The following is a 21,139-nucleotide window of genomic DNA, read 5'->3' as shown; positions in this document are numbered from 1 at the left end:
TGAACACAACCAAAACCGAAGCCCTACCGCTTCACATACAGCCGCGTACTGTGACCCGATTTAGACCTATACCGATATGCCTGGCAGGTCAGATCCATTAAGTACTTAGGAATTCACCTCTCCCTAGACAGAGACCTGTATGACTGTAACTATGTACCCCTCTTTAGCGCCTTTGAAAAATTAATAAAAGAATGGTCCCTTCATGAAATATCTTGGCTAGGACGAATCTCCGCGACCAAGATGATACTACTCCCTAAACTTCTGTATTTGTTCCGGGCTATACCTCGTAGCTTCCCCAGACCTCTCCTGGTGAAAGCTAACATGATCATCTCTCTATATATGGAAGGGGTCTAGGCCCCGCATAGCTAGACAGGTCCTGATGTTGCCTAAAGCGGTCGGGGGGGTGGCATACCCTAATTTGGAGGCGTACCACTCCGCCTGCCTTCTCAGTCAGGCTCGAGATTGGTTCGACGTGCACAGCCCCAAGCCATGGGTCCTTATAGAACGGTCCTTCTTAGGTTCGATCGACTTGAGAGATATGTTTCTACTGCCCGCCCACTGTGTCCCTAAGCGGCTGGGCCCGGGGGAGTCGGTTAGATGTACCCTGAAGCTCTGGCATACGGTAGCTGCGTCTGATCCGAAAATCGTGTTGCCCTCGGCTGATTTACAAACTAGGACTATTGCCAGTCTCATACCCAACCTGGGATTGGACACTTGGATCGAGGCTGGGGTTGTGCACTTAGGGGACCTATTCTCAGAGGGAGGGTTGGTGCCCTTCTCTAGGTTATTAAGTAACTCGGGTATCCCGAGGCACGACTTCTTCAAATACTTGCAGATCCGACATTGGCTGCAGTCATGTGGGAGGGATGGGGTGGCTCCCGTCCCCCTTCCGGCCTCCCTTCGTCTCAGACTGTCCTCCCCGGATCATGGCGGTGGGATATCTAAATGGTACCAATATATAATTCTCCTCTCTAAAAGGGGTAAGATTCCCTCGCAGCTGAAGTGGGAGAGGGATCTCTCCATAGACCTGCGGGAGGAAGAGTGGGATTCCATCTCCTCGAGGTGCTTTGGGATCTCGAGATGCCTTCAGCATTCTGAGATGTACTTTAAATTGTGCCAAAGGGCGTACTTTACTCCACAGCGACTCCATACCATTTGGCCCTCGGTCTCCCGGTTGTGCTGGAGGAATTGTGGTCACGTGGGTAACATTCTACACGTTTTCTGGGAATGCCCTGTTCTGAGGTCGCTGTGGACCGAAGTGTTCTCTCTTCTTCGGGAGGTGTTGGGGGTTGAGGTTCCTATGACTCCTATGTTCGCCCTATTCCATTATACTTCACCTGACCTATTGCGCTGTGATAGATATATTGCTGGCCATATCCTCATATCTACTAAGGCTGCAATTGGACAGCTTTGGAAAACACCAAATGTACCCACTCTCCATGCCATTGTTATCAGCACACATAAACATTTTCTATTTGAAACGTCTGGAGGTGACTAGACTACCTCACCACCCTCGGTACTGAACTCTTGGTTGAAGTGGAAAACATTTCGGGAGCGGACAGGGCTGCCTATGGTTACTACTAACCCTATAGAATTGTCGCAGTTACACTCTCCACAATCTGAGGCTGCCTGAGTATTATTGCTATATATAGGATATATTATTTCTACTGTAGATCGATAGTCAATCAGATGTGTTGGGAACGTTCCCATTAGTGGAACTTGACCCGTGTCTTTGTTATCCCCTATGTGTCTCAATGTGTTGTCTCTCTTCTTGTTCTACTTTACTTCTTCCACTATCTGTTGGATATTAGTTTTATATTTGTCCATTGCCGGATTCCGCAGTACATGATTAGGACATTGTATACACTGTTGCACTGTTAATGCATCGTTATATTTCTGCTTGACATCTAATTCAGTCAACTCCTACTCATGTTGGACTTCACATGTGCTGTCATATCTGGCTTTGTATGTTTGTGATTAAAAAATAAATAAAAACCATTGATTAAAAAAAAAGAAAATGGTAATTTCTAAAAAAGTTGCTGCTGGCGTACCCTTTCCCGCCAGAGGATAGGTCACGTTGGGAGATATTCCCTAGAGTGGATAAGGCGCTCACACGTTTGTCAAAAAAGGTGGCACTGCCGTCTGGGGATACGGCCACTTTGAAGGAGCCTGCTGATAAAAAGCAGGAGGCTATCCTGAAGTCTGTATATACACACTCAGGTACTATACTGAGACCTGCATTTGCCTCAGCATAAATAGTGCTGCTGCAGCGTGGTCTGATACCCTGTCAGATAATATTAATACCCTAGACAGGGATAATATTTTGCTAACATAGAGCATACTAAAGACGTCGTCTTATATATGAAGGATGCACAGAGGGATATTTGCCGGCTGGCATCCAGAATTAATGCAATGTCCATTCTGCCAGGAGGGTATTAGAGACCCGGCAGTGGACAGGTGATGCTGCCTTTAAAAGGCACATGGAGATTATGCCTTATAAGGGTGAGGAATTGTTTGGGGATGGTCTCTGGGACCTCGTATCCACAGCAACAGCTGGGAAGAAATTTTTTTACCTCCGGTTTCCTCACAGCCTAAGAAAGCACCGTATTTTCAGGTACAGTCCTTTCGGCTTCAGAAAAGCAAGCGGGTCAAAGGCGCTTCCTTTCTGCACAGAGACAAGGGTAGAAGGAAAAAGCTGCACCAGACAGCCAGTTCCCAGGATCAAAAATCTTCCCCCCGCTTCCTCTGAGTCCACCGCATGACGCGGGGGCTCCACAGGTGGAGACAGGTGCGGTGGGGGCGCGTCTCGGGAACTTCAGGGACCAGTGGGCTTGCCCACAGGTGGATCCCTAGCTTCTGCAAGTAGTATCACAGGGATACAGGCTGGAGTTCGAGGCGACTCCCCCTCGCCGTTACCTCACATCAGCCTTGCCTGCTGCCCTTGGAGAAAGGGAGGTAGTACTGGCGGCAATTCACAAGCTGTACTTCCAGCAGGTGAAATCAAGGTACCCCTCCTTCAACAAGGCCGGGGTTACTATTCCAGAATGTTGTGGTACCGAAACCAGACGGTTCGGTGAGACCCATTCTAAAATTGAAATCCTTGAACACTTATATACGAAGGTTCAAGTTCAAAATGGAATCGCTCAGGGCGATTATAGCAAGCCTGGAGAATTTCATGGTATCACTGGACATCAAGGATGCTTACCTGCATGTCCCTATTTACCCTCTTCACCAGGAGTACCTCAAAATTGTGGTACAGGATTGTCATTACCAATTCCAGACGTTGCCGTTGGTCTGTCCCCGGCACCGAGGGTATTTACCAAGGTAATGGCCGAAATAATTATCCCGTACTTGGACGATCTCCTTATAAAGGCGAGGTCCAGGGAGCAGTTGTTCGTCGGAGTAGCACTATCTCGGGAAGTGCTACAACAGCACGGCTGGATTCTGAATATTCCAAAGTCGCAGCTGGTTCCTACGACGCGTCTACTGTTTCTGGGTATGGTTCTGGACACGGAACAGGATAAAAAGGGTTTCTCCCGGAGGAGAAGTCCAAGGAGTTGTCGTCTCTAGACAGAGACCTCCTAATACAAATACAGGTGTCGGTGCATCAATGCACGCGAGCCCTGGGAAAGATGGTAGCTTCTTACGAAGAAATTCCATTCGCCAGGTCCCATGCAAGGATCTTCCAGTGGGATCTGTTGGACAAGTGGTCCGGGTCGCATCTTCAAATGCATCGGCGGATAACCCTGTCTCCAAGGGCCAGGGTGTCGCTGTTGTGGTGGCTGCAGAGTGCTCATCTTCTAGGGTGCCGCAGATTCGGCATACAGGACTGGGTCCTGGTGACCACGGATGCCAGCCTTCGAGGCTGGGGGGCAGTCACACAGGGAAGAAACTTCCAAGGACTATGGAAAAGTCAGGAGACTTCCCTACACATAAATATTCTGGAACTAAGGGCCATTTACAATGCCCTAAGTCAGGCTAGACCCCTGCTTCAACACCGGCCGGTGCTGATCCAGTCAGACAACATCACGGCGGTCGTTCATGTAAACCGACAGAAGCCACAAGGATTCTCCGATGGGAGGAAAATCATGTGTTAGCACTGTCAGCAGTGTTCATTCCCGGAGTGGACAACTGGGAAGCAGACTTTCTCAGCAGTCACGACCTCCACCCGGGAGAGTGGGGACTTCATCCAGAAGTCTTCCAAATGATTGTACACCGTTGGGAAAGGCCACAGGTGGACATGTCGGCGTCCCGCCTCAACAAAAAGCTACAAAGATATTGCGCCAGGTCAAGGGACCCTCAGGCGATAGCTGTGGACGCTCTGGTAACACCGTGGGTGTACCAGTCGGTGTATGTGTTCCCTTCTCTGCCTCTCTTACCCAGGGTAATGAGAATAATAAGAAGGAGAGGAGTAAGAACTATACTCATTGTTCCGGATTGGCCAAGAAGAGCTTGGTACCCAGAACTCCAAGAAATGATCTCAGAGGACCCATGGCCTCTGCCGCTCAGACAGGACCTGCTGCAGCAGGGTCCTGTCTGTTCCAAGACGTACCGCGGCTGCGTTTGACGGCATGGCGGTTGTACGCCGGATCCTGAAGGAAAAGGGCATTCCGGAGGAAGTTATCCCTACGCTAATTAAAGCTAGGAAAGAAGTGAACGCAAACCATTATCACCGCATATGGCGGAAATATGTTGCGTGCTGTGAGGCCAGGAAGGCCCCAACGGAGGAATTTCAGCTAGGTCTATTCCTGCACTTCCTACAGTCAGGGGTGACTATGGGCCTAAAATTGGGTTCCATTAAGGTCCAGATTTCGGCTCTATCGATTTTCTTCCAAAATAGAACTGGCTTCACTGCCTGAAGTTCAGACTTTTGTTAAGGGAGGGCTGCATAGTCAGCCCCCGTTTGTGCCTCCAGTGGCACCGTGGGATCTCAACGTGGTGTTGGATTTCCTGAAGTCGCATTGGGTTGAGCCACTTAAATCCGTGGAGCTACAATACCTCACGTGGAAAGTGGTCATGCTGTTGGCCTTGGCGTCGGCCAGGCGTGTATCAGAATTGGCGGCTTTGTCATGCAAAAGCCCTTATCTGATTTTTTTATATGGATAAGGTGGAATTGAGGACTCGTTCCCAATTCCTTCCTAAGGTGGTATCAGTTTTTCATGTGAACCAACCTATTGTGGTGCCTGCGGCTACTTGATACTTGGAGGATTCCAAGTTACTGGACGTAGTCAGGGCCCTGAAAAGTATATGTTTCCAGGACGGCTGGAGTCAGGAAAACTGACTCGCTATTTATCCTGTATGCACCCAACAAGCTGGGTGCTCCTGCTTCTAAGCAGACTATTGCTCGCTGGATCTGTAGCACGATTCAACTTGCACATTCTGCGGCTGGACTGCCGCACCCTAAATCTGTAAAAGCCCATTCCACGAGGAAAGTGGGCTTTTCTTGGGCGGCTTCCCGAGGGGTCTCGGCTTTATAAATTTGCCGAGCTGTTACTTGGTCGGGTTCAAACATTTTTGTAAGAGTCTATAAGTTTGATACCCTGGCTGAGGAGGACCTAGAGTTTGCTCATTCGGTGCTGCAGAGTCATCCGCACTCTCCCGCCCGTTTGGGAGCTTTGGTATAATCCCCATGGTCCTTACGGAGTCCCAGCATCCACTTAGGACGTCAAAGAAAATAAGATTTTACTCACCGGTAAATCTATTTCTCGTAGTCCGTAGTGGATGCTGGGCGCCCATCCCAAGTGCGGATTGTCTGCAATACTTGTTTATAGTTATTGTTTAACTAAAGGGTTATTGTTGAGCCATCTGTTGAGAGGCTCAGTTATATTTCATACTGTTAACTGGGTATAGTATCACGAGTTATACGGTGTGATTGGTGTGGCTGGTATGAGTCTTACCCGGTATTCAAAATCCTTCCTTATTGTGTCAGCTCTTCCGGGCACAGTATCCTAACTGAGGTCTGGAGGAGGGTCATAGTGGGAGGAGCCAGTGCACACCAGGTAGTCCTAAAGCTTTCTTTAGTTGTGCCCAGTCTCCTGCGGAGCCGCTATTCCCCATGGTCCTTACGGAGTCCCAGCATCCACTACGGACTACGAGAAATAGATTTACCGGTAAGTAAAATCTTATTTTTATTTGGAGTTTTTTTTTCAGTAGAACTACAGGTACCAGCGGGCCCGTTTTTCTCCCGCATGCTGGTACTTGTGGTTCTCCAAGTACCAGCTTGCGGGAGAGGCTTGCTGGGACTTGTAGTACTACTGGAAAAACAATATTCTTTCAAATTTCTCAAGGCTATCAGCCCCCCATCCGCAGCCCTTGGATGGGGGGGGACAGCCTCGGGCTTCACCCCTGGCCCTTGGGTGGCTGGGGGGACGACCCCTTGATTGAAGGGGTCCCCACTCCCCCAGGGTACCCCGGCCAGGGGTGACTAGTTGGATATTTAATGCCACGGCCGCAGGGCGCTGTATAAAAGTGACCTCCGGCTGTGGCATTATCTGTCCAGCTAGTGGAGCCCGATGCTGGTGTAAAAAAACGGGGGACCCCTACTGTTTTTTTTTTTTTTTTTTTGTCCCCCGTATTTTTTGCACCAGCACCAGGCGCAGAACCCGGTGCTGGTTTAAAAAATACGGGGGATCCCCTGTCATTCACCCCCCCCCCCCCCCCGGATTTTTAGAACCAGGGCCGGGGTCCGAGGCTGGTTATGCTTAGGAGGGGGGACCCCACGCCATTTTTTTTCGGGATTTTACCATTCCATTTAAAAAAAATAATAATATTTTAAAAAATATATAAATAATACTTGTGCCTCCAAAATAGACAAACCAATTACCTAATCCCTTCTAATATAAATAGATATGCTATTACCAATAAAAAAAAACACCAAAAAAAACATGTTTTAATTTTTTTTTTATTAGATTCCCCCACCAAAGTGTGGCGGATTGAAAATGACGAATTTACTGTCTAAAAGCACTGTTGTCGAATTTCCAAACTTCAATTGAATATACTTTTGGCGAATTGCCGCATTTGTACCATTGCAGAAATGTCGAATTTGACAAATGTCGAATTTCAAAAAGTTGAATTTTGAAAGTCCGTTTTTTTGACGGAAAGTACTGAATTGCATTGTCGATTTTTTATTTTTATTTTTTTTGGCGAAAAAGTCCAGTTTTTCGACAATTTCGGGAATTCGACCGCAATTGCATATACCCCATAGGGGTAAATTTACTATAGATTCTAAAACATAGAATTGATGATGTTGCCCATAGCAACCAATCAGATGCTACCTATCAATTCCTGAAAGGCAATAGATAAATTTTAGACAGCATCTGATTGGTTGCTATGGGCAACATCACCAATTCTCTGTTTTAGTAAATTTACTCCATAGTATTAATTGATCTGTGTAATCTGTTAACAACTCAATACATGTGTTATGTTCTGTTTGTTCCTTATAGAAGTTCTCCCAGTTCCGTTCTGGTATAGCAAAACAACCATTCTTTCCAAAAACACCGAGGGCCCTGGCATTAGAGAATGCAAACAAGCGACTGGATGCCGAACGCTCTGATACTCAGGTTGGTCTGAGAGATAGGAATGCATCGGGTGTTATGTACAATTTTCCACTCTATGGTATATACAATATGGTTTCTCTAGCATCCATAAGGGATATTGGGGAGACTTGGTACAATGGGGTATAGACGGGGTCCAAATAAGCTGGTGCACTTAAAAAATTGTTCACTGGGTGTGCGGGCTCCTCCCCTCTATGCCCCCTCCCACAGGCAGTTTAGAAAAAAGGGCCCTCAGGAGAGGATGCACATCTTTGCAGCTCCAGAGAGTTTTCTTCAATTTCTTTTAAACTTTTATTTTCGGTATGCTGTTTGGGCAACAGCATACCTGCACCGTGGGAGTTAGGATGGGGCAGTCACCGGCCTTGCGAGGTGTCAGAGCCGCTTCCCCACTGCAGGACCACCGTCCTGAGAGGTTGTTTGTTCAGCGTGGCACTGCGCCTTAGCTGTCGCAATCGCAGCACGTCGCACACCCCTAATAGATGCCTGAAGGTGACTGTGGTGAGTACAAGCCGAGGGCCCTGCTAGGGGGGTCCCCTGGTTCATGGTGCGGCTAAACGCAGTGGCGGCATACGGTCCCCTCCTGGGGAGGACCCGCTAGAGCCCTCTGTGTGGACTGGCTAGCGGTGGCTTAAATTAGCACTTTTGTGATGTTTGTAAGCAAACTAGGAGACATTGCCAGTATAAAAATCTCTGTAGCTCTGGCGCCATTGGGGGAGCGGAGCTACCTCAGACAGTGATCGCGCTGATCCAAAAAAAAGTGGGTCCCAGGGACCCCTCACTTTCAAAATTTGGGGTCCTACCGGTCCTTTTCTGGGTCCCATCGAAATGAAGGTTCTTATTAATCTTAATCTTGTTTGGACACTACAAAAGTGTTGCAAGGTGGGGGGGATGGGGTGACAATGCTGCTGGGCTGTGTAGCATGCAGGACACCCTGCACCAGAGCTGTAACTAGACATTTTGGTGCCCTTAGGCAGAAAGTGAATTGGTGTTCCACCTTACTAGACCGTAAAGTACAGGCAGTGCGCGCCTCAAAATTTGAGGGGCGTGGCTTCATGGGGAAGGGGCGTGACCACATAATAGTGCCAATTCACATTACACCACACAGTAGTGCCGCTTATACAGATTGCACCAGGTAGAACCTCCTATACACACTGCGCCAGGTAGAGCACGTTATACATATTGCACCAGGTAGAGCACGTTATACATATTGCACCAGGTAGAGCACATTATACATATTTCACCAGGTACAGCATGTTATACACTTTGCTCCAGGTACAGCTCGCTATACACTTTGCTCCAAGTAGAGCACATTATACACATTGCACCAGGTAGAGCACTTTATACACATTGCGCCAGGCAGAGCACGTTATACACATTACGCCAGGTAGAGCACTTTATACACATTGCGCCCGTTAGAGCGCATTATTATACACATTGCGCCCAGTAGAGCACGTTATATACATTGCACCAGGTAGAGCACGTTATATACATTGCACCAGGTAGAGCACGTTATATACATTGCACCAGGTAGAGCACATATAAACATTGCACCAGGTAGAACACTTAAGACACATTGCACCAGGTAAATCAAATATAAACATTGCACCAGGTAGAGCACGTTATACACAATGCACCAGGTAGAGCTTGTTCCACACATTGCGCCAGGTAGAGCTCGTTACACACATTGCAGCAGGCAGAGCACGTTACACACATTGCGCCAGGCAGAGCACGTTACACACATTGCGCCAGGCAGAGCACGTTACACACATTGCGCCAGGCAGAGCACGTTACACACATTGCGCCAGGCAGAGCACGTTACACACATTGCGCCAGGCAGAGCACGTTACACACATTGCGCCAGGCAGAGCACGTTATACACAATGCGCCAGGCAGAGCAAGTTATACACATTGCGCCAGGTAGAGCGCCGAGACACATTGCACCAGGTAGAGCGCCGAGACACATTGCATCATACCCCGGGCACACACACAGCAGCTACCCACCACACACCCTGGACGTGCGCACTCACACACACAGCATCTGCCCACCTTATACTCCGGACGCACACACACACAGCATCTGCCCACCTTATACCCCGGACGCACACACAGCATCTGCCCACCTTATACCCCGGACGCACACACAGCATCTGTCCACCTTATACCCCCCACACACACACACACACACACACACACAGCATCTGCCCACCTTATACCCCGTGCACACATACAGCATCTGACCACCTCATACCCCGGGCACACACACAGCATCTGACCACCTCATACCCCGGGCACACACACAGCATCTGACCACCTCATACCCCGGGCACAGTCAGCAGCTGACCACCTCATACCCGGGGCACACTCAGCAGCTGCCCACCTCATACTTCAGGCGCACACACACACACACACACATCTGCCCACCTCATAATCCCCCCCCCCCTCTTATACCCCGTGCACACACCCTGTAATTGCCCCCCAACCCCCATACAACCAGGACACACAAGCAGTAATTTAACCTTCTCTCCTTATACCCCGTGCACACACCCAGCAATTGCCCCCCCCCCCCCCCCCCAAACAACTCGGACACACAAGCAGTAATTGACCATCTCCCCTTGTACCCCAGGCACACACACACTAACTGGGCCCCTCCACTTACACACCGCAACAGTGCAAGCACCTCCTCGCTGGCAGAGCCCATATGGCAGGCACGGCGAGAGCCGGCAGCCAGAAGTCCGTTTACAGCAGCGCGGAGACCGGGATGGCGGGAGATGTACACCGCACACACACACACTGGCCGGCGCTCAGCGCGGCTGTCAGGAGCGGCGGGGAAACTGACCTGCGGAGAGGCGGTGCGCTCAGTCCATGAGCACGGGCGCCGGAGCGGAGGGTTCAGGCAACAGCAAGTCTGTGATGATGAATCGGTGCCTCTGCGGTGCTCACCTTCTCCCGCCACAGTCACAGGCATCAATCACTGACTTAACAGGAAGTGATTGGCTGCTGCAGCAGAGCGCGTCCCCGGGGACTCGCCCATTTCAGAAAAGTGAGTCACCTTCCCTCAAAATCGGGTAAAATACACGCTATAGCGTGTTTTTGCGATCACTGCTCAGAGCGGGATCAGCGGCATTTTGGCGCCTTCCTCTACTTAATGCAGCAGCAGGCACACACAGCTCCTCCTGACTCGCAAGACACGCTGGAAAACTGGTACAGGGTGTAGCAAAGGGGGAGAGCCGCTATTGTACACAATCTGTGTCCTATACAGGACAGAAATCATTAGTGTTTCACTGTGGTATAGTAAGCTGACATCCTCACTGGGGCTGTATAGCTGTGCTGGTCTGTCTCTCTGTGTGTGTGTGTGTGTGTGTGTGTGTGTGTGTGTGTGTGTGTGTGTGTGTGTGTGTCTCTGTCTCTCTGTGTGTGTGTCTCTGTCTGTGTGTCTCTCTCTCTCTCTCTCTCTCCCCCCCCCCCCCATACCGCCCCCCCCCACACACACACACACACACACACACACACACACACACACACACACACAGAGTACGGGCAGGCTTATTATGTCTGTGTGTATGTTATTGTGATTACTGTGAACATGGGTAAACGCAAACTATGCAGTGTATGCCACTCCAGATTCTCTCCCTTATCTGATTCTGTTTCATGTGCACAATGCAGACAATCTTCACAGGTCAGTAAAGGGGCTGTGGGAGAGGGACCAGAGCCATCCTGGTTAGGGTCTCTTAAGACTATGATGTCTGATATGTCATCACAACTCACTGCTAATGTTCAGAAAACTCAGCTACTACAACAGGCTGTTGCAGACTTCGCTGCTAGGGCAGATGTTTCACAGCCTCCCTCCCTAACTCAGGACAACAAAAGCGTGGTTTACCTGCTCTGTTCCCTGAGACAAATGAGGAAATACAGGAGGATGGGGATGACTTGGATCCCGTTAGTGGGGATTCCGCTTCTGCTCAGGGTATTGAACCCCTCATTCTGGCTATATGGGACTTGTTAAAGCTCCCTCTAGAGGACGCTGCATCACAGCAGTTGTTTTTCTTTACACAAAACAAGCCTAATGTCACTTTCCCTGATTCTGCAGTTAGATGACTATTTAAATTAGCCTGGAAAAATCCAGACAAAAAATTCCAAGTCTCAAAACAATTTTTGCACACTTTCCCATTTGCTCCTGAAGGTAGGAAATTCTGGGAAGAGCCCCCGGGAGTTGACGTTTCAGTTTGTCGACTGCCAAAAAAGGCAGTGCTGCCTGCCCCGGGCTCCTTTACCATAAAGGACCCTGGGGACAGAAAGATAGAGACTACATTAAAGTCTACCTACACAGCAGCAGGTGTATCGCAAAGACCAGTCATAGCGGGTTGCTGGATGACCCATGCCATTCATACGTGGGCTACTCAGATTCAGGAGGGCCTTTCCGGGGATATACCTCTGGTCACTATGGTGACTCTCCTGAAGCACATTCAGGACACTGCACGCGTCCTGTGTGACTCTCTGAAGAAAATGGGCAATATTAATGCTGGGACGCAGGGCCTTGTGGTTGTGTCAGTGGATAGTGGACGCAGAAGCCAAGCGTAGTGTGGAATTCCCCTCCCCCCTTTTCTGGGGAATGGCTCTTTGGGGTCGAGTTGGATAGGTGGATTTCCAAAATCACTGCAGGGAAATCTACATTTCTCCCCTCTGGGGCCCCACCAGCTGGGCGTTCCTTCCTGGGGCAGTCTGTTCAGTCCTTTCGGTCTAACAGATTTCAATCTAGGGCCTGGAGAGCCTCCAATGCGAATAGAGGCACCAGAGGTAAGACAAAAAGACTTTCAAACACCGGTTCACAGGAACAGAGCACCAGTTCTGCTTCCAATAAGTCCTCAGCATGACGATGCCCACCCACCCGAGGGGATCTCTATGTGGGAGCTCGACTGCGTCATTTCAGCCGTGTCTGGGAGGTTTCCTGCCAGGATACCTGGGTCAGGGACCTCATTTCTCGGGGCTACAAGCTGAAGTTCGATGGTACTCCTCCCCAGCGCTTTTTCAAATCAAGCTTACCAGCTTTGGAGGATACACAAGTTACGTTGCAACAGGCCATCCAAAAGTTTGTCCAGTCCCACGTCATTGTTCCAGTACCAATACCACACCGAGGCAGGGGTTATTACTCCAACCTGTTTGTGGTACCGAAGCCGGATGGGTCGGTATGGCCCATTTTAATTCTAAAGTCCTTGAACTCTTACCTAAAGGTTTTTACGTTCAAAATGGAATCCTTGAGAGCAGTGATTGCGGGCCTGGAAGAACAGGAATTCATGGTTTCCTTGGATATCAAGGACGCCTACCTTCATATTCCTATTTGGCCACCTCATCAGGCTTATCTGAGGTTTGCCCTGCTGGACGACCACTACCAGTTCCAGGAACTGCCCTTCGGCCTGTCCACAGCTCCGAGGGTGTTCACAAAGAAAATGGTGGAGATGATGATCCAGCTCCGGGTCCAGAGGGTCAATGCTGTCCCTTACTTGGACGATCTTCTGATAAAAGCAAGATCCAAGGAGCTTTTATTGCTCCATATTGACCGCACTATCCACACTACATGTCACACCATGGGTGGATTCTCAATTTACAGAAGTCTCACCTGAAGCCATCTCAGTGGCTCCTGTTCCTGGGGATTTTACTGGATACTGTGGCCCAGAAGGTGTTCCTGCCGGAGGACAATGCAAGAATACTTCAGGAGATGGTCTGCATGGTGCTCCGACCTGCTCGAGTATCCATTCATCTCTGCATAAGATTGTTGGGGTAGATGGTCGCCTCATACGAGGCTATCCAATATGGGAGGTTCCATGCTAGAACATTTTAATTGGATCTCCTGAGCAAGTGGTCAGATTCACATCTTCATAGGCTTCGGATGATACGGCTGTCACCTCGGGCCAGGATTTCCCTCCTGTGGTGGCTGCAGTCCTCCAATCTCCTGGAAGGCCGGAGTTTCGAGATTCAGTATTGGATCCTCCTCACAACGGATGCGAGTCTGAGAGGATGGGGTGCTGTCGCCCAAAGGGCGCAGTTTCAGGGCAGGTGGTCAGGCAACGAAGCCCTCCTTCCGATCAACATTCTGGAACTTCGGGCAATCTACAATGCTCTGCTTCAAGCCTCTCCTCTGCTCAAGGATCACGTGATGCAGGTACAGTCGGACAACGCCACAGCAGTAGCGTACATCAATCGGCAAGAAGGGAATAAAAAGCAGAGCCTGCATGCGAGAGGTGTCTAAGATACTCCTGTGGGCGGAAAGAAATGCAAGAGCAACGTCTGCAATCTTCATTCCAGTTATCACGGTCTCCGCCCGGGGGAGTGGGGGCTCCACCATCAGGTGTTTTGGCAGATCATTGACCGGTGGGGCTGCCCACAAATAGATATGATGGCTTCTCGACTCAACAAGAAGCTTCACTGGTATTGTTCATGAACCAGGGACCCTCAGGCGAGGGCAGTAGATGCACTGACGTCGCCTTGGCATTACCGGCTGGTGTACCGGTTTTCTCCGATTCTGTTGCTCCCAAGGGTGCTCGAGTGAATCAGAAATCAAGGAGTCCAGGCAATTCTGATTGCTCCGTATTGGCCTCGGAGGGCGTGGTACGCGGATCTTCTGGACATGTCCGTTGAAGACCCTTGGCTTCTACCACTAAGAAGAGATCTTCTTCAATAAGGACTGTTCGTCTACCCGGACTTACGGCGACTTTGTTTGATGGCATGGAGGATGAGCGGAACATACTAGCTCACAAGGGCTTTTCCAAAAAGGTTATTGCTACCATGGTTCAGGCCAGGAAACCTGTGACGTCAAAACACTATCATCATATCTGGAGAAGATGTCTCCTGGTGCGAGGAACGCACGTATCCACCTGCAGAGTTCCACTTGGGACGTTTTTTATGCTTCCTGCAGGCTGGTGTGGATAAAGGCTTACGTCTGAGTTCCGTTAAGGTCCAGATTTCAGCGCTTTCCATTTTCTTCCAGAAGAAATTGGCACTGTTGCCAGAAGTTCAGACCTTCTTGCAAGGGGTACTCCACATACAACCACGTTTTGTGCCGCCTATGGCACCCTTGGATTTGAATGTGGTGTTGGACTTTCTACAGTCATCCTGGTTTGAACCTCTGATAACGGTAGAAGACGGGTACCTCACGTGGAAGACGGTGATGTTACTGGCCCTGGCTTCTGCTAGACGTGTCTCAGAATTGGAGGCTTTATCGTGTAGGAGTCCTTACTTGGTCTTTTACGAGGACAGAGCGGAGCTCAGAACTAGGCAGCAGTTCCTGCCGAAGGTAGTCTCTGCGTTCTACTTGAATCAACCTATTGTGGTAATGGCACTTCTGTTCCTCCAGAGGCATTGGATGCTGTGCGAGCCTTGAAGATCTAGGTCAAGAGAACGGCTTGGATCAGAAAGACTGATTCCTTGTTCGTGCTGTTTGATGCGCAGAAAAAGGGTTGTCCTGCTTCAAAGCAGTCCATTGCTCGTTGGCTTAGGCTTACTATCCAACAGGCCTATGTGTCGACAGCCTTACCTGTTCCACAGTCTCTGAAGGCCCACTCTACAAGGTCGGTGGGGTCTTCCTGGGCGGCTGCCCATGGAGTCTTGGCCTTGCAACTATGCCGAGCTGCTTCCTGGTCGGGGAAGAACGCCTTTGAAGTTCTACAGGTTTGATACCCTGGCCAAAGAGGATTCCCAGTTTGGGCAGCCGGTGCTGCAGACGTCTCCGCGCATTCTGGAAGCTTTGGGAAGTCCCCATCATACTAGATTCCCCCAATATCACTTATGGATACTAGAGAAAATAGGATTTTAATTATCTACCGGTAAATCCTTTTCTCGTAGTCCATTAGGGATATTGGGCGCCTGCCTCAGTGCGTTGACTTTCCTGCAGGTCCTCCTTTTTCTATGGTTACCTGTTCAGCTGTTGCTGTTTTGTTACCAGCTGTTGCTGGTTGTTTTATGTTAGTGGTGTGCTGGTGTGTAAATCTCACCACTTGTTATGTTCCTTCTCTCAAGTATGTCCTTTCTCCTTCGGGCACTGTTTTACCTATAACTGCCTGTGGGAGGGGGCATAGAGGGGAGGAGCCAGCACACCCAGTTGAAGAAGTTTAAAGTTCACTGGCTCCTTTTGAACCCATCTATACCCAATCGTACTAAATCTGTCCCCAATATCCCTTATGGACGATGAGAAAAGTATTTACCGGTAGGTAATTAAAATCCTATTTAAAAAAATAAATATATATATTATTTCAAAAAGGTTTATGGATTGTTTCATATATCTTATGTCTAGAATTCAGCAAAGTCCACTGTAAAGTGGGTTGATGAACTCTCCCCTTCCCCTGTTCCTGGGGTTGTAGGTGAAAAGGAGCCTGATATGGTGAGTATATGATGTTGTTGTTGTTGTTGTTGTTGTTGTTGTTGTTGTTGTTGTTGTTGTGTAATAGAAGTAGTAGGTTTCTAGTAGTAGTAGAAGATTATATTTATTATTATTACTACTACCACCACTACTACTATTACCACTACTACATCTACATCACTATAGCCGTAACAGTGACCTGTTACTGTTGTCAGAAGAATTGGGCTGAGAGCTGTTGCCTTCAGCCTATTGGACTACATTATTTTGAGCATGTTATGTGTAATACAGTCTGTTTATTAAACCTTACTTCAGAGCAGCTGTGACTTAAGTTAATCTCATCCATTTTTCTCTGACGTCCTAAGTGGATGCTGGGACTCCGTAAGGACCATGGGGAATAGCGGCTCCGCAGGAGACTGGGCACAACTAAAGAAAGCTTTAGGACTACCTGGTGTGCACTGGCTCCTCCCTCTATGACCCTCCTCCAGACCTCCGTTAGAATCTTGTGCCCGGCTGAGCTGGATGCACACTAGGGGCTTTCCTGAGCTCCTAGAAAAGAAAGTATATTTTAGGTTTTTTATTTTACAGTGAGATCTGCTGGCAACAGACTCACTGCTACGAGGGACTAAGGGGAGAAGAAGCGAACCTACCTGACTGGAGATAGTTTGGGCTTCTTAGGCTACTGGACACCATTAGCTCCAGAGGGATCGAACACAGGACCCGACCTCGATCGTTCGGTCCCGGAGCCGCGCCGCCGCCCCCCTTACAGAGCCAGAAGCATGAAGATGGTCCTGGAAATCGGCGGCAGAAGACTTCGGTCTTCAACAAGGTAGCGCACAGCACTGCAGCTGTGCGCCATTGCTCCTCAGGCACACCTCACACTCCGGTCACTGATGGGTGCAGGGCGCTGGGGGGGGGGGGGGGCGCCCTGAGCAGCAATATGAATACCTTGGCCGGCAAAAAATCACAATATATAGTCCCAGAGGCTATATATGTGATAAATACCCCTGCCAGAATCCATAAAAAAAAGCGGGAGAAAAGTCCGCCGAAAAAGGGGCTGGGCTATCTCCCTCAGCACACTGGCGCCATTTTTTCTTCACAGTGCAGCTGGAAGACAGCTCCCCAGGCTCTCCCCTGTAGTTTTCAGGCTCAAAGGGTTAAAAAGAGAGGGGGGACACCAAATTTAGGCGCAATATGTGTATACAAGCAGCTATTGGGGGAAAAATCACTCAGTTATAGTGTTAATCCCTGCATTATATAGCGCTCTGGTGTGTGCTGGCATACTCTCTCTCTGTCTCCCCAAAGGACTTTGTGGGGTCCTGTCCTCAGTCAGAGCATTCCCTGTGTGTGTGCGGTGTGTCGGTACGGCTGTGTCGACATGTTTGAGGAGGAAGGTTACGTGGAGGCGGAGCAGATGCCGATAAATGTGATGTCGCCCCCTGTGGGGCCGACACCAGAGTGGATGGATAAGTGGAAGGTATTAACCGACAGTGTCAACTCCTTATGTAAAGATCTGGATGACGTAACAGCTATGGGACAGCCGGCTTCTCAGCCCGTGCCTGTCCAGGCGTCTCAAAGGCCATCAGGGGCTCAAAAACGCCTGCTACCTCAGATGGCAGATACAGATGTCGACACGGAGTCTGACTCCAGTGTCGACGAGGTTGAGACATATACACAATCCACTAGGAACATCCGTTGCACTCGGCAATGAAAAATGTGTTACACATTTCTGACATTAACCCAAATACCAAAAAAAAAAAAGGGGTTTTATGTTTGGGGAGAAAAAGCAGCCAGTGTTTTGTTCCCCCATCAGATGAGTGAATGAAGCGTGGGTTCCCCCGATAAGAAACTGGTAATTTCTAAAAAGTTACTGATGGTGTACCCTTTCCCGCCAGAGGATAGGTCACGTTGGGAGATATCCCCTAGGGTGGATAAGGCGCTCACACGTTTGTCAAAAAAGGTGGCACTGCCGTCTTAGGATACGGCCACTTTGAAGGAGCCTGCTGTTAAAAAGCAGAAGGCTATCCTGAAGTCTGTATATACACACTCAGGTACTATACTGAGACCTGCAATTGCCTCAGCATGGATAGTGCTGCTGCAGCGTGGTCTGATACCCTGTCAGATAATATTGATACCCTATACAGGGATACTATTTTGCTAACCATAGAGCATATTAAAGACGTCTGCACAGAGGGATATTTGCCGGCTGGCATCCAAAAGTTAATGCAATGTCCATTCTGCCAGGAGGGTATTAGGGACCCGGCAGTTGACAGGTGATGCTGACTTTAAAAGGCACATGGAGATTCTGCCTTATGAGGGTGAGGAATTGTTTGGGGATGGTCTCTGGGACCTCGTATCCACAGCAACAGCTGGAAGAAAGAAAAATTTTTACCTCAGGTTCCTCACAGCCTAAGAAAGCACCGTATTATAAGGTACAGTCCTTTCAGCTTCAGAAAAGCGAGCGGGTCAAAGGCGCTTCCTTTCTGCACAGAGACAAGGGAAGAGGGAAAAAGCTGCACCAGACAGCCAGTTCCCAGGATCAAAAATCTTCCCCCGCTTCATCTGAGTCCACCGCATGACGCTGGGGCTCCACAGGTGGAGCCAGGTGCGGTGGGGGCGCATCTCGGGAATTTCAGCGACCAGTGGGCTCGCTCACAGGTGGATCCCTGGGTTCTGCAAGTAGTATCACAGGGATACAAGCTGGAGTTCGAGGCGACTCCCCCTCGCCGTTACCTCAAATCAGCCTTGCCTGCTGCCCTTGGAGAAAGGGGAGGTAGTATTGGCGGCAATTCACAAGCTGTACTTCCAGCAGGTGATAATCAAGGTACCCCTCCTTCAACAAGGCCGGGGTTACTATTCCACAATGTTTGTGGTACCGAAACCAGACGGTTCGGTGAGACCCATTCTAAAATTGAAATCCTTGAACACTTATATACGAAGGTTCAAGTTCAAAATGGAATCGCTCAGGGCGGTTATTGCAAGCCTGGACGAAGGGGATTACATGGTATCACTGGACATCAAGGATGCTTACCTGCATGTCCCCATTTACCCTCCTCACCAGGAGTACCTCAAAATTGTGGTACAGGACTGTCATTACCAATTCCAGACGTTGCCGTTGGTCTGTCCCCGGCACCGAGGGTATTTACCAAGGTAATGGCCGAAATGATGATACTCCTTCGAAAAAAGGGAGTTATAATTCTCCCGTACTTGGACGATCTCCTTATAAAGGCGAGGTCCAGGGAGCAGTTGTTGGTCGGAGTAGCACTATCTCGGGAAGTGCTACAACAGCACGGCTGGATTCTGAATATTCCAAAGTCGCAGCTGGTTCCTACGACACGTCTACTGTTCCTGGGTATGGTTCTGGACACAGAACAGGAAAAAGTGTTTCTCCCGGAGGAGAAGGCCAAGGAGTTGTCATCTCTAGTCAGAGACCTCCTAAAACAAATACAGGTGTCGGTGCATCAATGCACGCGAGTCCTGGGAAAGATGGTAGCTTCATACGAAGAAATTCCATTCGGCAGGTTCCATGCAAGGATCTTCCAGTGGGATCTGTTGGACAAGTGGTCCGAGTCGCATCTTCAGATGCATCGGCTGATAACCCTGTCTCCAAGGGCCAGGGTGTCGCTGTTGTGGTGGCTGCAGAGTGCTCATCTTCTAGAGGGCCGCAGATTCGGCATACAGGACTGGGTCCTGGTGACCACGGATGCCAGCCTTCGAGGCTGGGGGGCAGTCACACAGGGAAGAAACTTCCAAGGACTATGGTCGAGTCAGGAGACTTCCCTACACATAAATATTCTGGAACTAAGGGCCATTTACAATGCCCTAAGTCAGGCTAGACCCCTGCTTCAACACCAGCCGGTGCTGATCCAGTCAGACAACATCACGGCGGTCGCCCATGTAAACCAACAGGGCGGCACAAGAAGCAGGATGGCGATGGCAGAAGCCACAAGGATTTTCCGATGGGCGGAAAATCATGTGTTAGCACTGTCGGCAGTGTTCATTCCCGGAGTGGACAACTGGGAAGCAGACTTTCTCAGCAGGCACGACCTCCACCCGGGAGAGTGGGGACTTCATCCAAAAGTCTTCCAAATGATTGTACACGATTGGGAAAGGCCACAGGTGGACATGTCGGCGTCCTGCCTCAACAAAAAGCTAAAAATATATTGCGCCAGGTCAAGGGACCCTCAGGCGATAGCTGTGGACGCTCTGGTAACACCGTGGGTGTACCAGTCGGTGTATGTGTTCCCTCCTCTGCCTCTCATACCCAAGGTACTGAGAATAATAAGAAGGAGAGGAGTACAAACTATACTCGTGGTTCCGGATTGGCCAAGAAGAGCTTGGTACCCAGAACTTCAAGAAATGATCTCAGAGGACCCATGGCCTCTGCCGCTCAGACAGGACCTGCTGCAGCAGGGGCCCTGTCTGTTCCAAGACTTACCGCGGCTGCGTTTGACGGCATGGCGGTTGAACACCGGTTCCTAAAGGAAAAAGGCATTCCTACGCTGATTAAGGCTAGGAAAGATATGATCGCATTATCACCGCTTATGGCGAAAATATGTTGCTTGGTGTGAGGCCAGGAAGGCCCCAACGGAGGAATTTCAACTGGGTCGATTTCTGCACTTCCTACAGTCAGGAGTGACTATGGGCCTAAAATTGGGTTCCATTAAGGTCCAGATTTCGGCTCTGTACATTTTCTTCCAAAAAAGAACTGGCTTCACTGCCTGAAGTTCAGACTTTTGTTAAGGGAGTGCTGCATATTCAGCCCCCGTTTGTGCCTCCAGTGGCACCGTGGGATCTCAACGTGGTGTTTGATTTCCTGAAGTCGCATTGGGTTGAGCCACTTAAATCCGTGGAGCTAAAATACCTCACGTGGAAAGTGGTCATGCTGTTGGCCTTGGCGTCGGCCAGGCGTGTATCAGAATTGGCGGTTTTGTCATGCAAAAGCCCTTATCTGATTTTTTAATATGGATAGGGCGGAATTGAGGACTCGTTCCCAATTCCTTCCTAAGGTGGTATCAGCTTTTCATGTGAACCAACCTATTGTGGTGCCTGCGGCTACTTGGGACTTGGAGGACTCCAAGTTACTGGACGTAGTCAGTGCCCTGAAAATATATGTTTCCAGGACGGCTGGAGTCAGGAAAACTGACTCGCTATTTATCCTGTATGCACCCAACAGGCTGGGTGCTCCTGCTTCTAAGCAGACTATTGCTCGCTGGATCTGTAGTACGATTCAACTTGC

At 49.5% G+C, this 21,139-nt stretch overlaps 1 protein-coding gene across 3 annotated transcripts in view; it reads left to right on the top strand.

Annotated features, from left to right (window-relative positions):
* TROAP (trophinin associated protein) overlaps positions 1 to 21,139 on the top strand; it is a 241,192-nt gene that overhangs the window by 178,726 nt on the left and 41,327 nt on the right. For all 3 annotated transcript variants that reach the window (XM_063952683.1, XM_063952682.1, XM_063952681.1), the window contains exons 12-13: positions 7,443 to 7,559; positions 15,838 to 15,924. In XM_063952683.1, the coding sequence (XP_063808753.1) occupies positions 7,443 to 7,559; positions 15,838 to 15,924 (204 nt within the window). The remainder of the gene's footprint in view (positions 1 to 7,442; positions 7,560 to 15,837; positions 15,925 to 21,139) is intronic.

The sequence above is a fragment of the Pseudophryne corroboree genome, chromosome 2, assembly GCF_028390025.1.
Source record: "Pseudophryne corroboree isolate aPseCor3 chromosome 2, aPseCor3.hap2, whole genome shotgun sequence".
Lineage (NCBI taxonomy): Eukaryota > Metazoa > Chordata > Amphibia > Anura > Myobatrachidae > Pseudophryne > Pseudophryne corroboree.
This window is presented reverse-complemented; position numbering and strand designations above follow the sequence as displayed.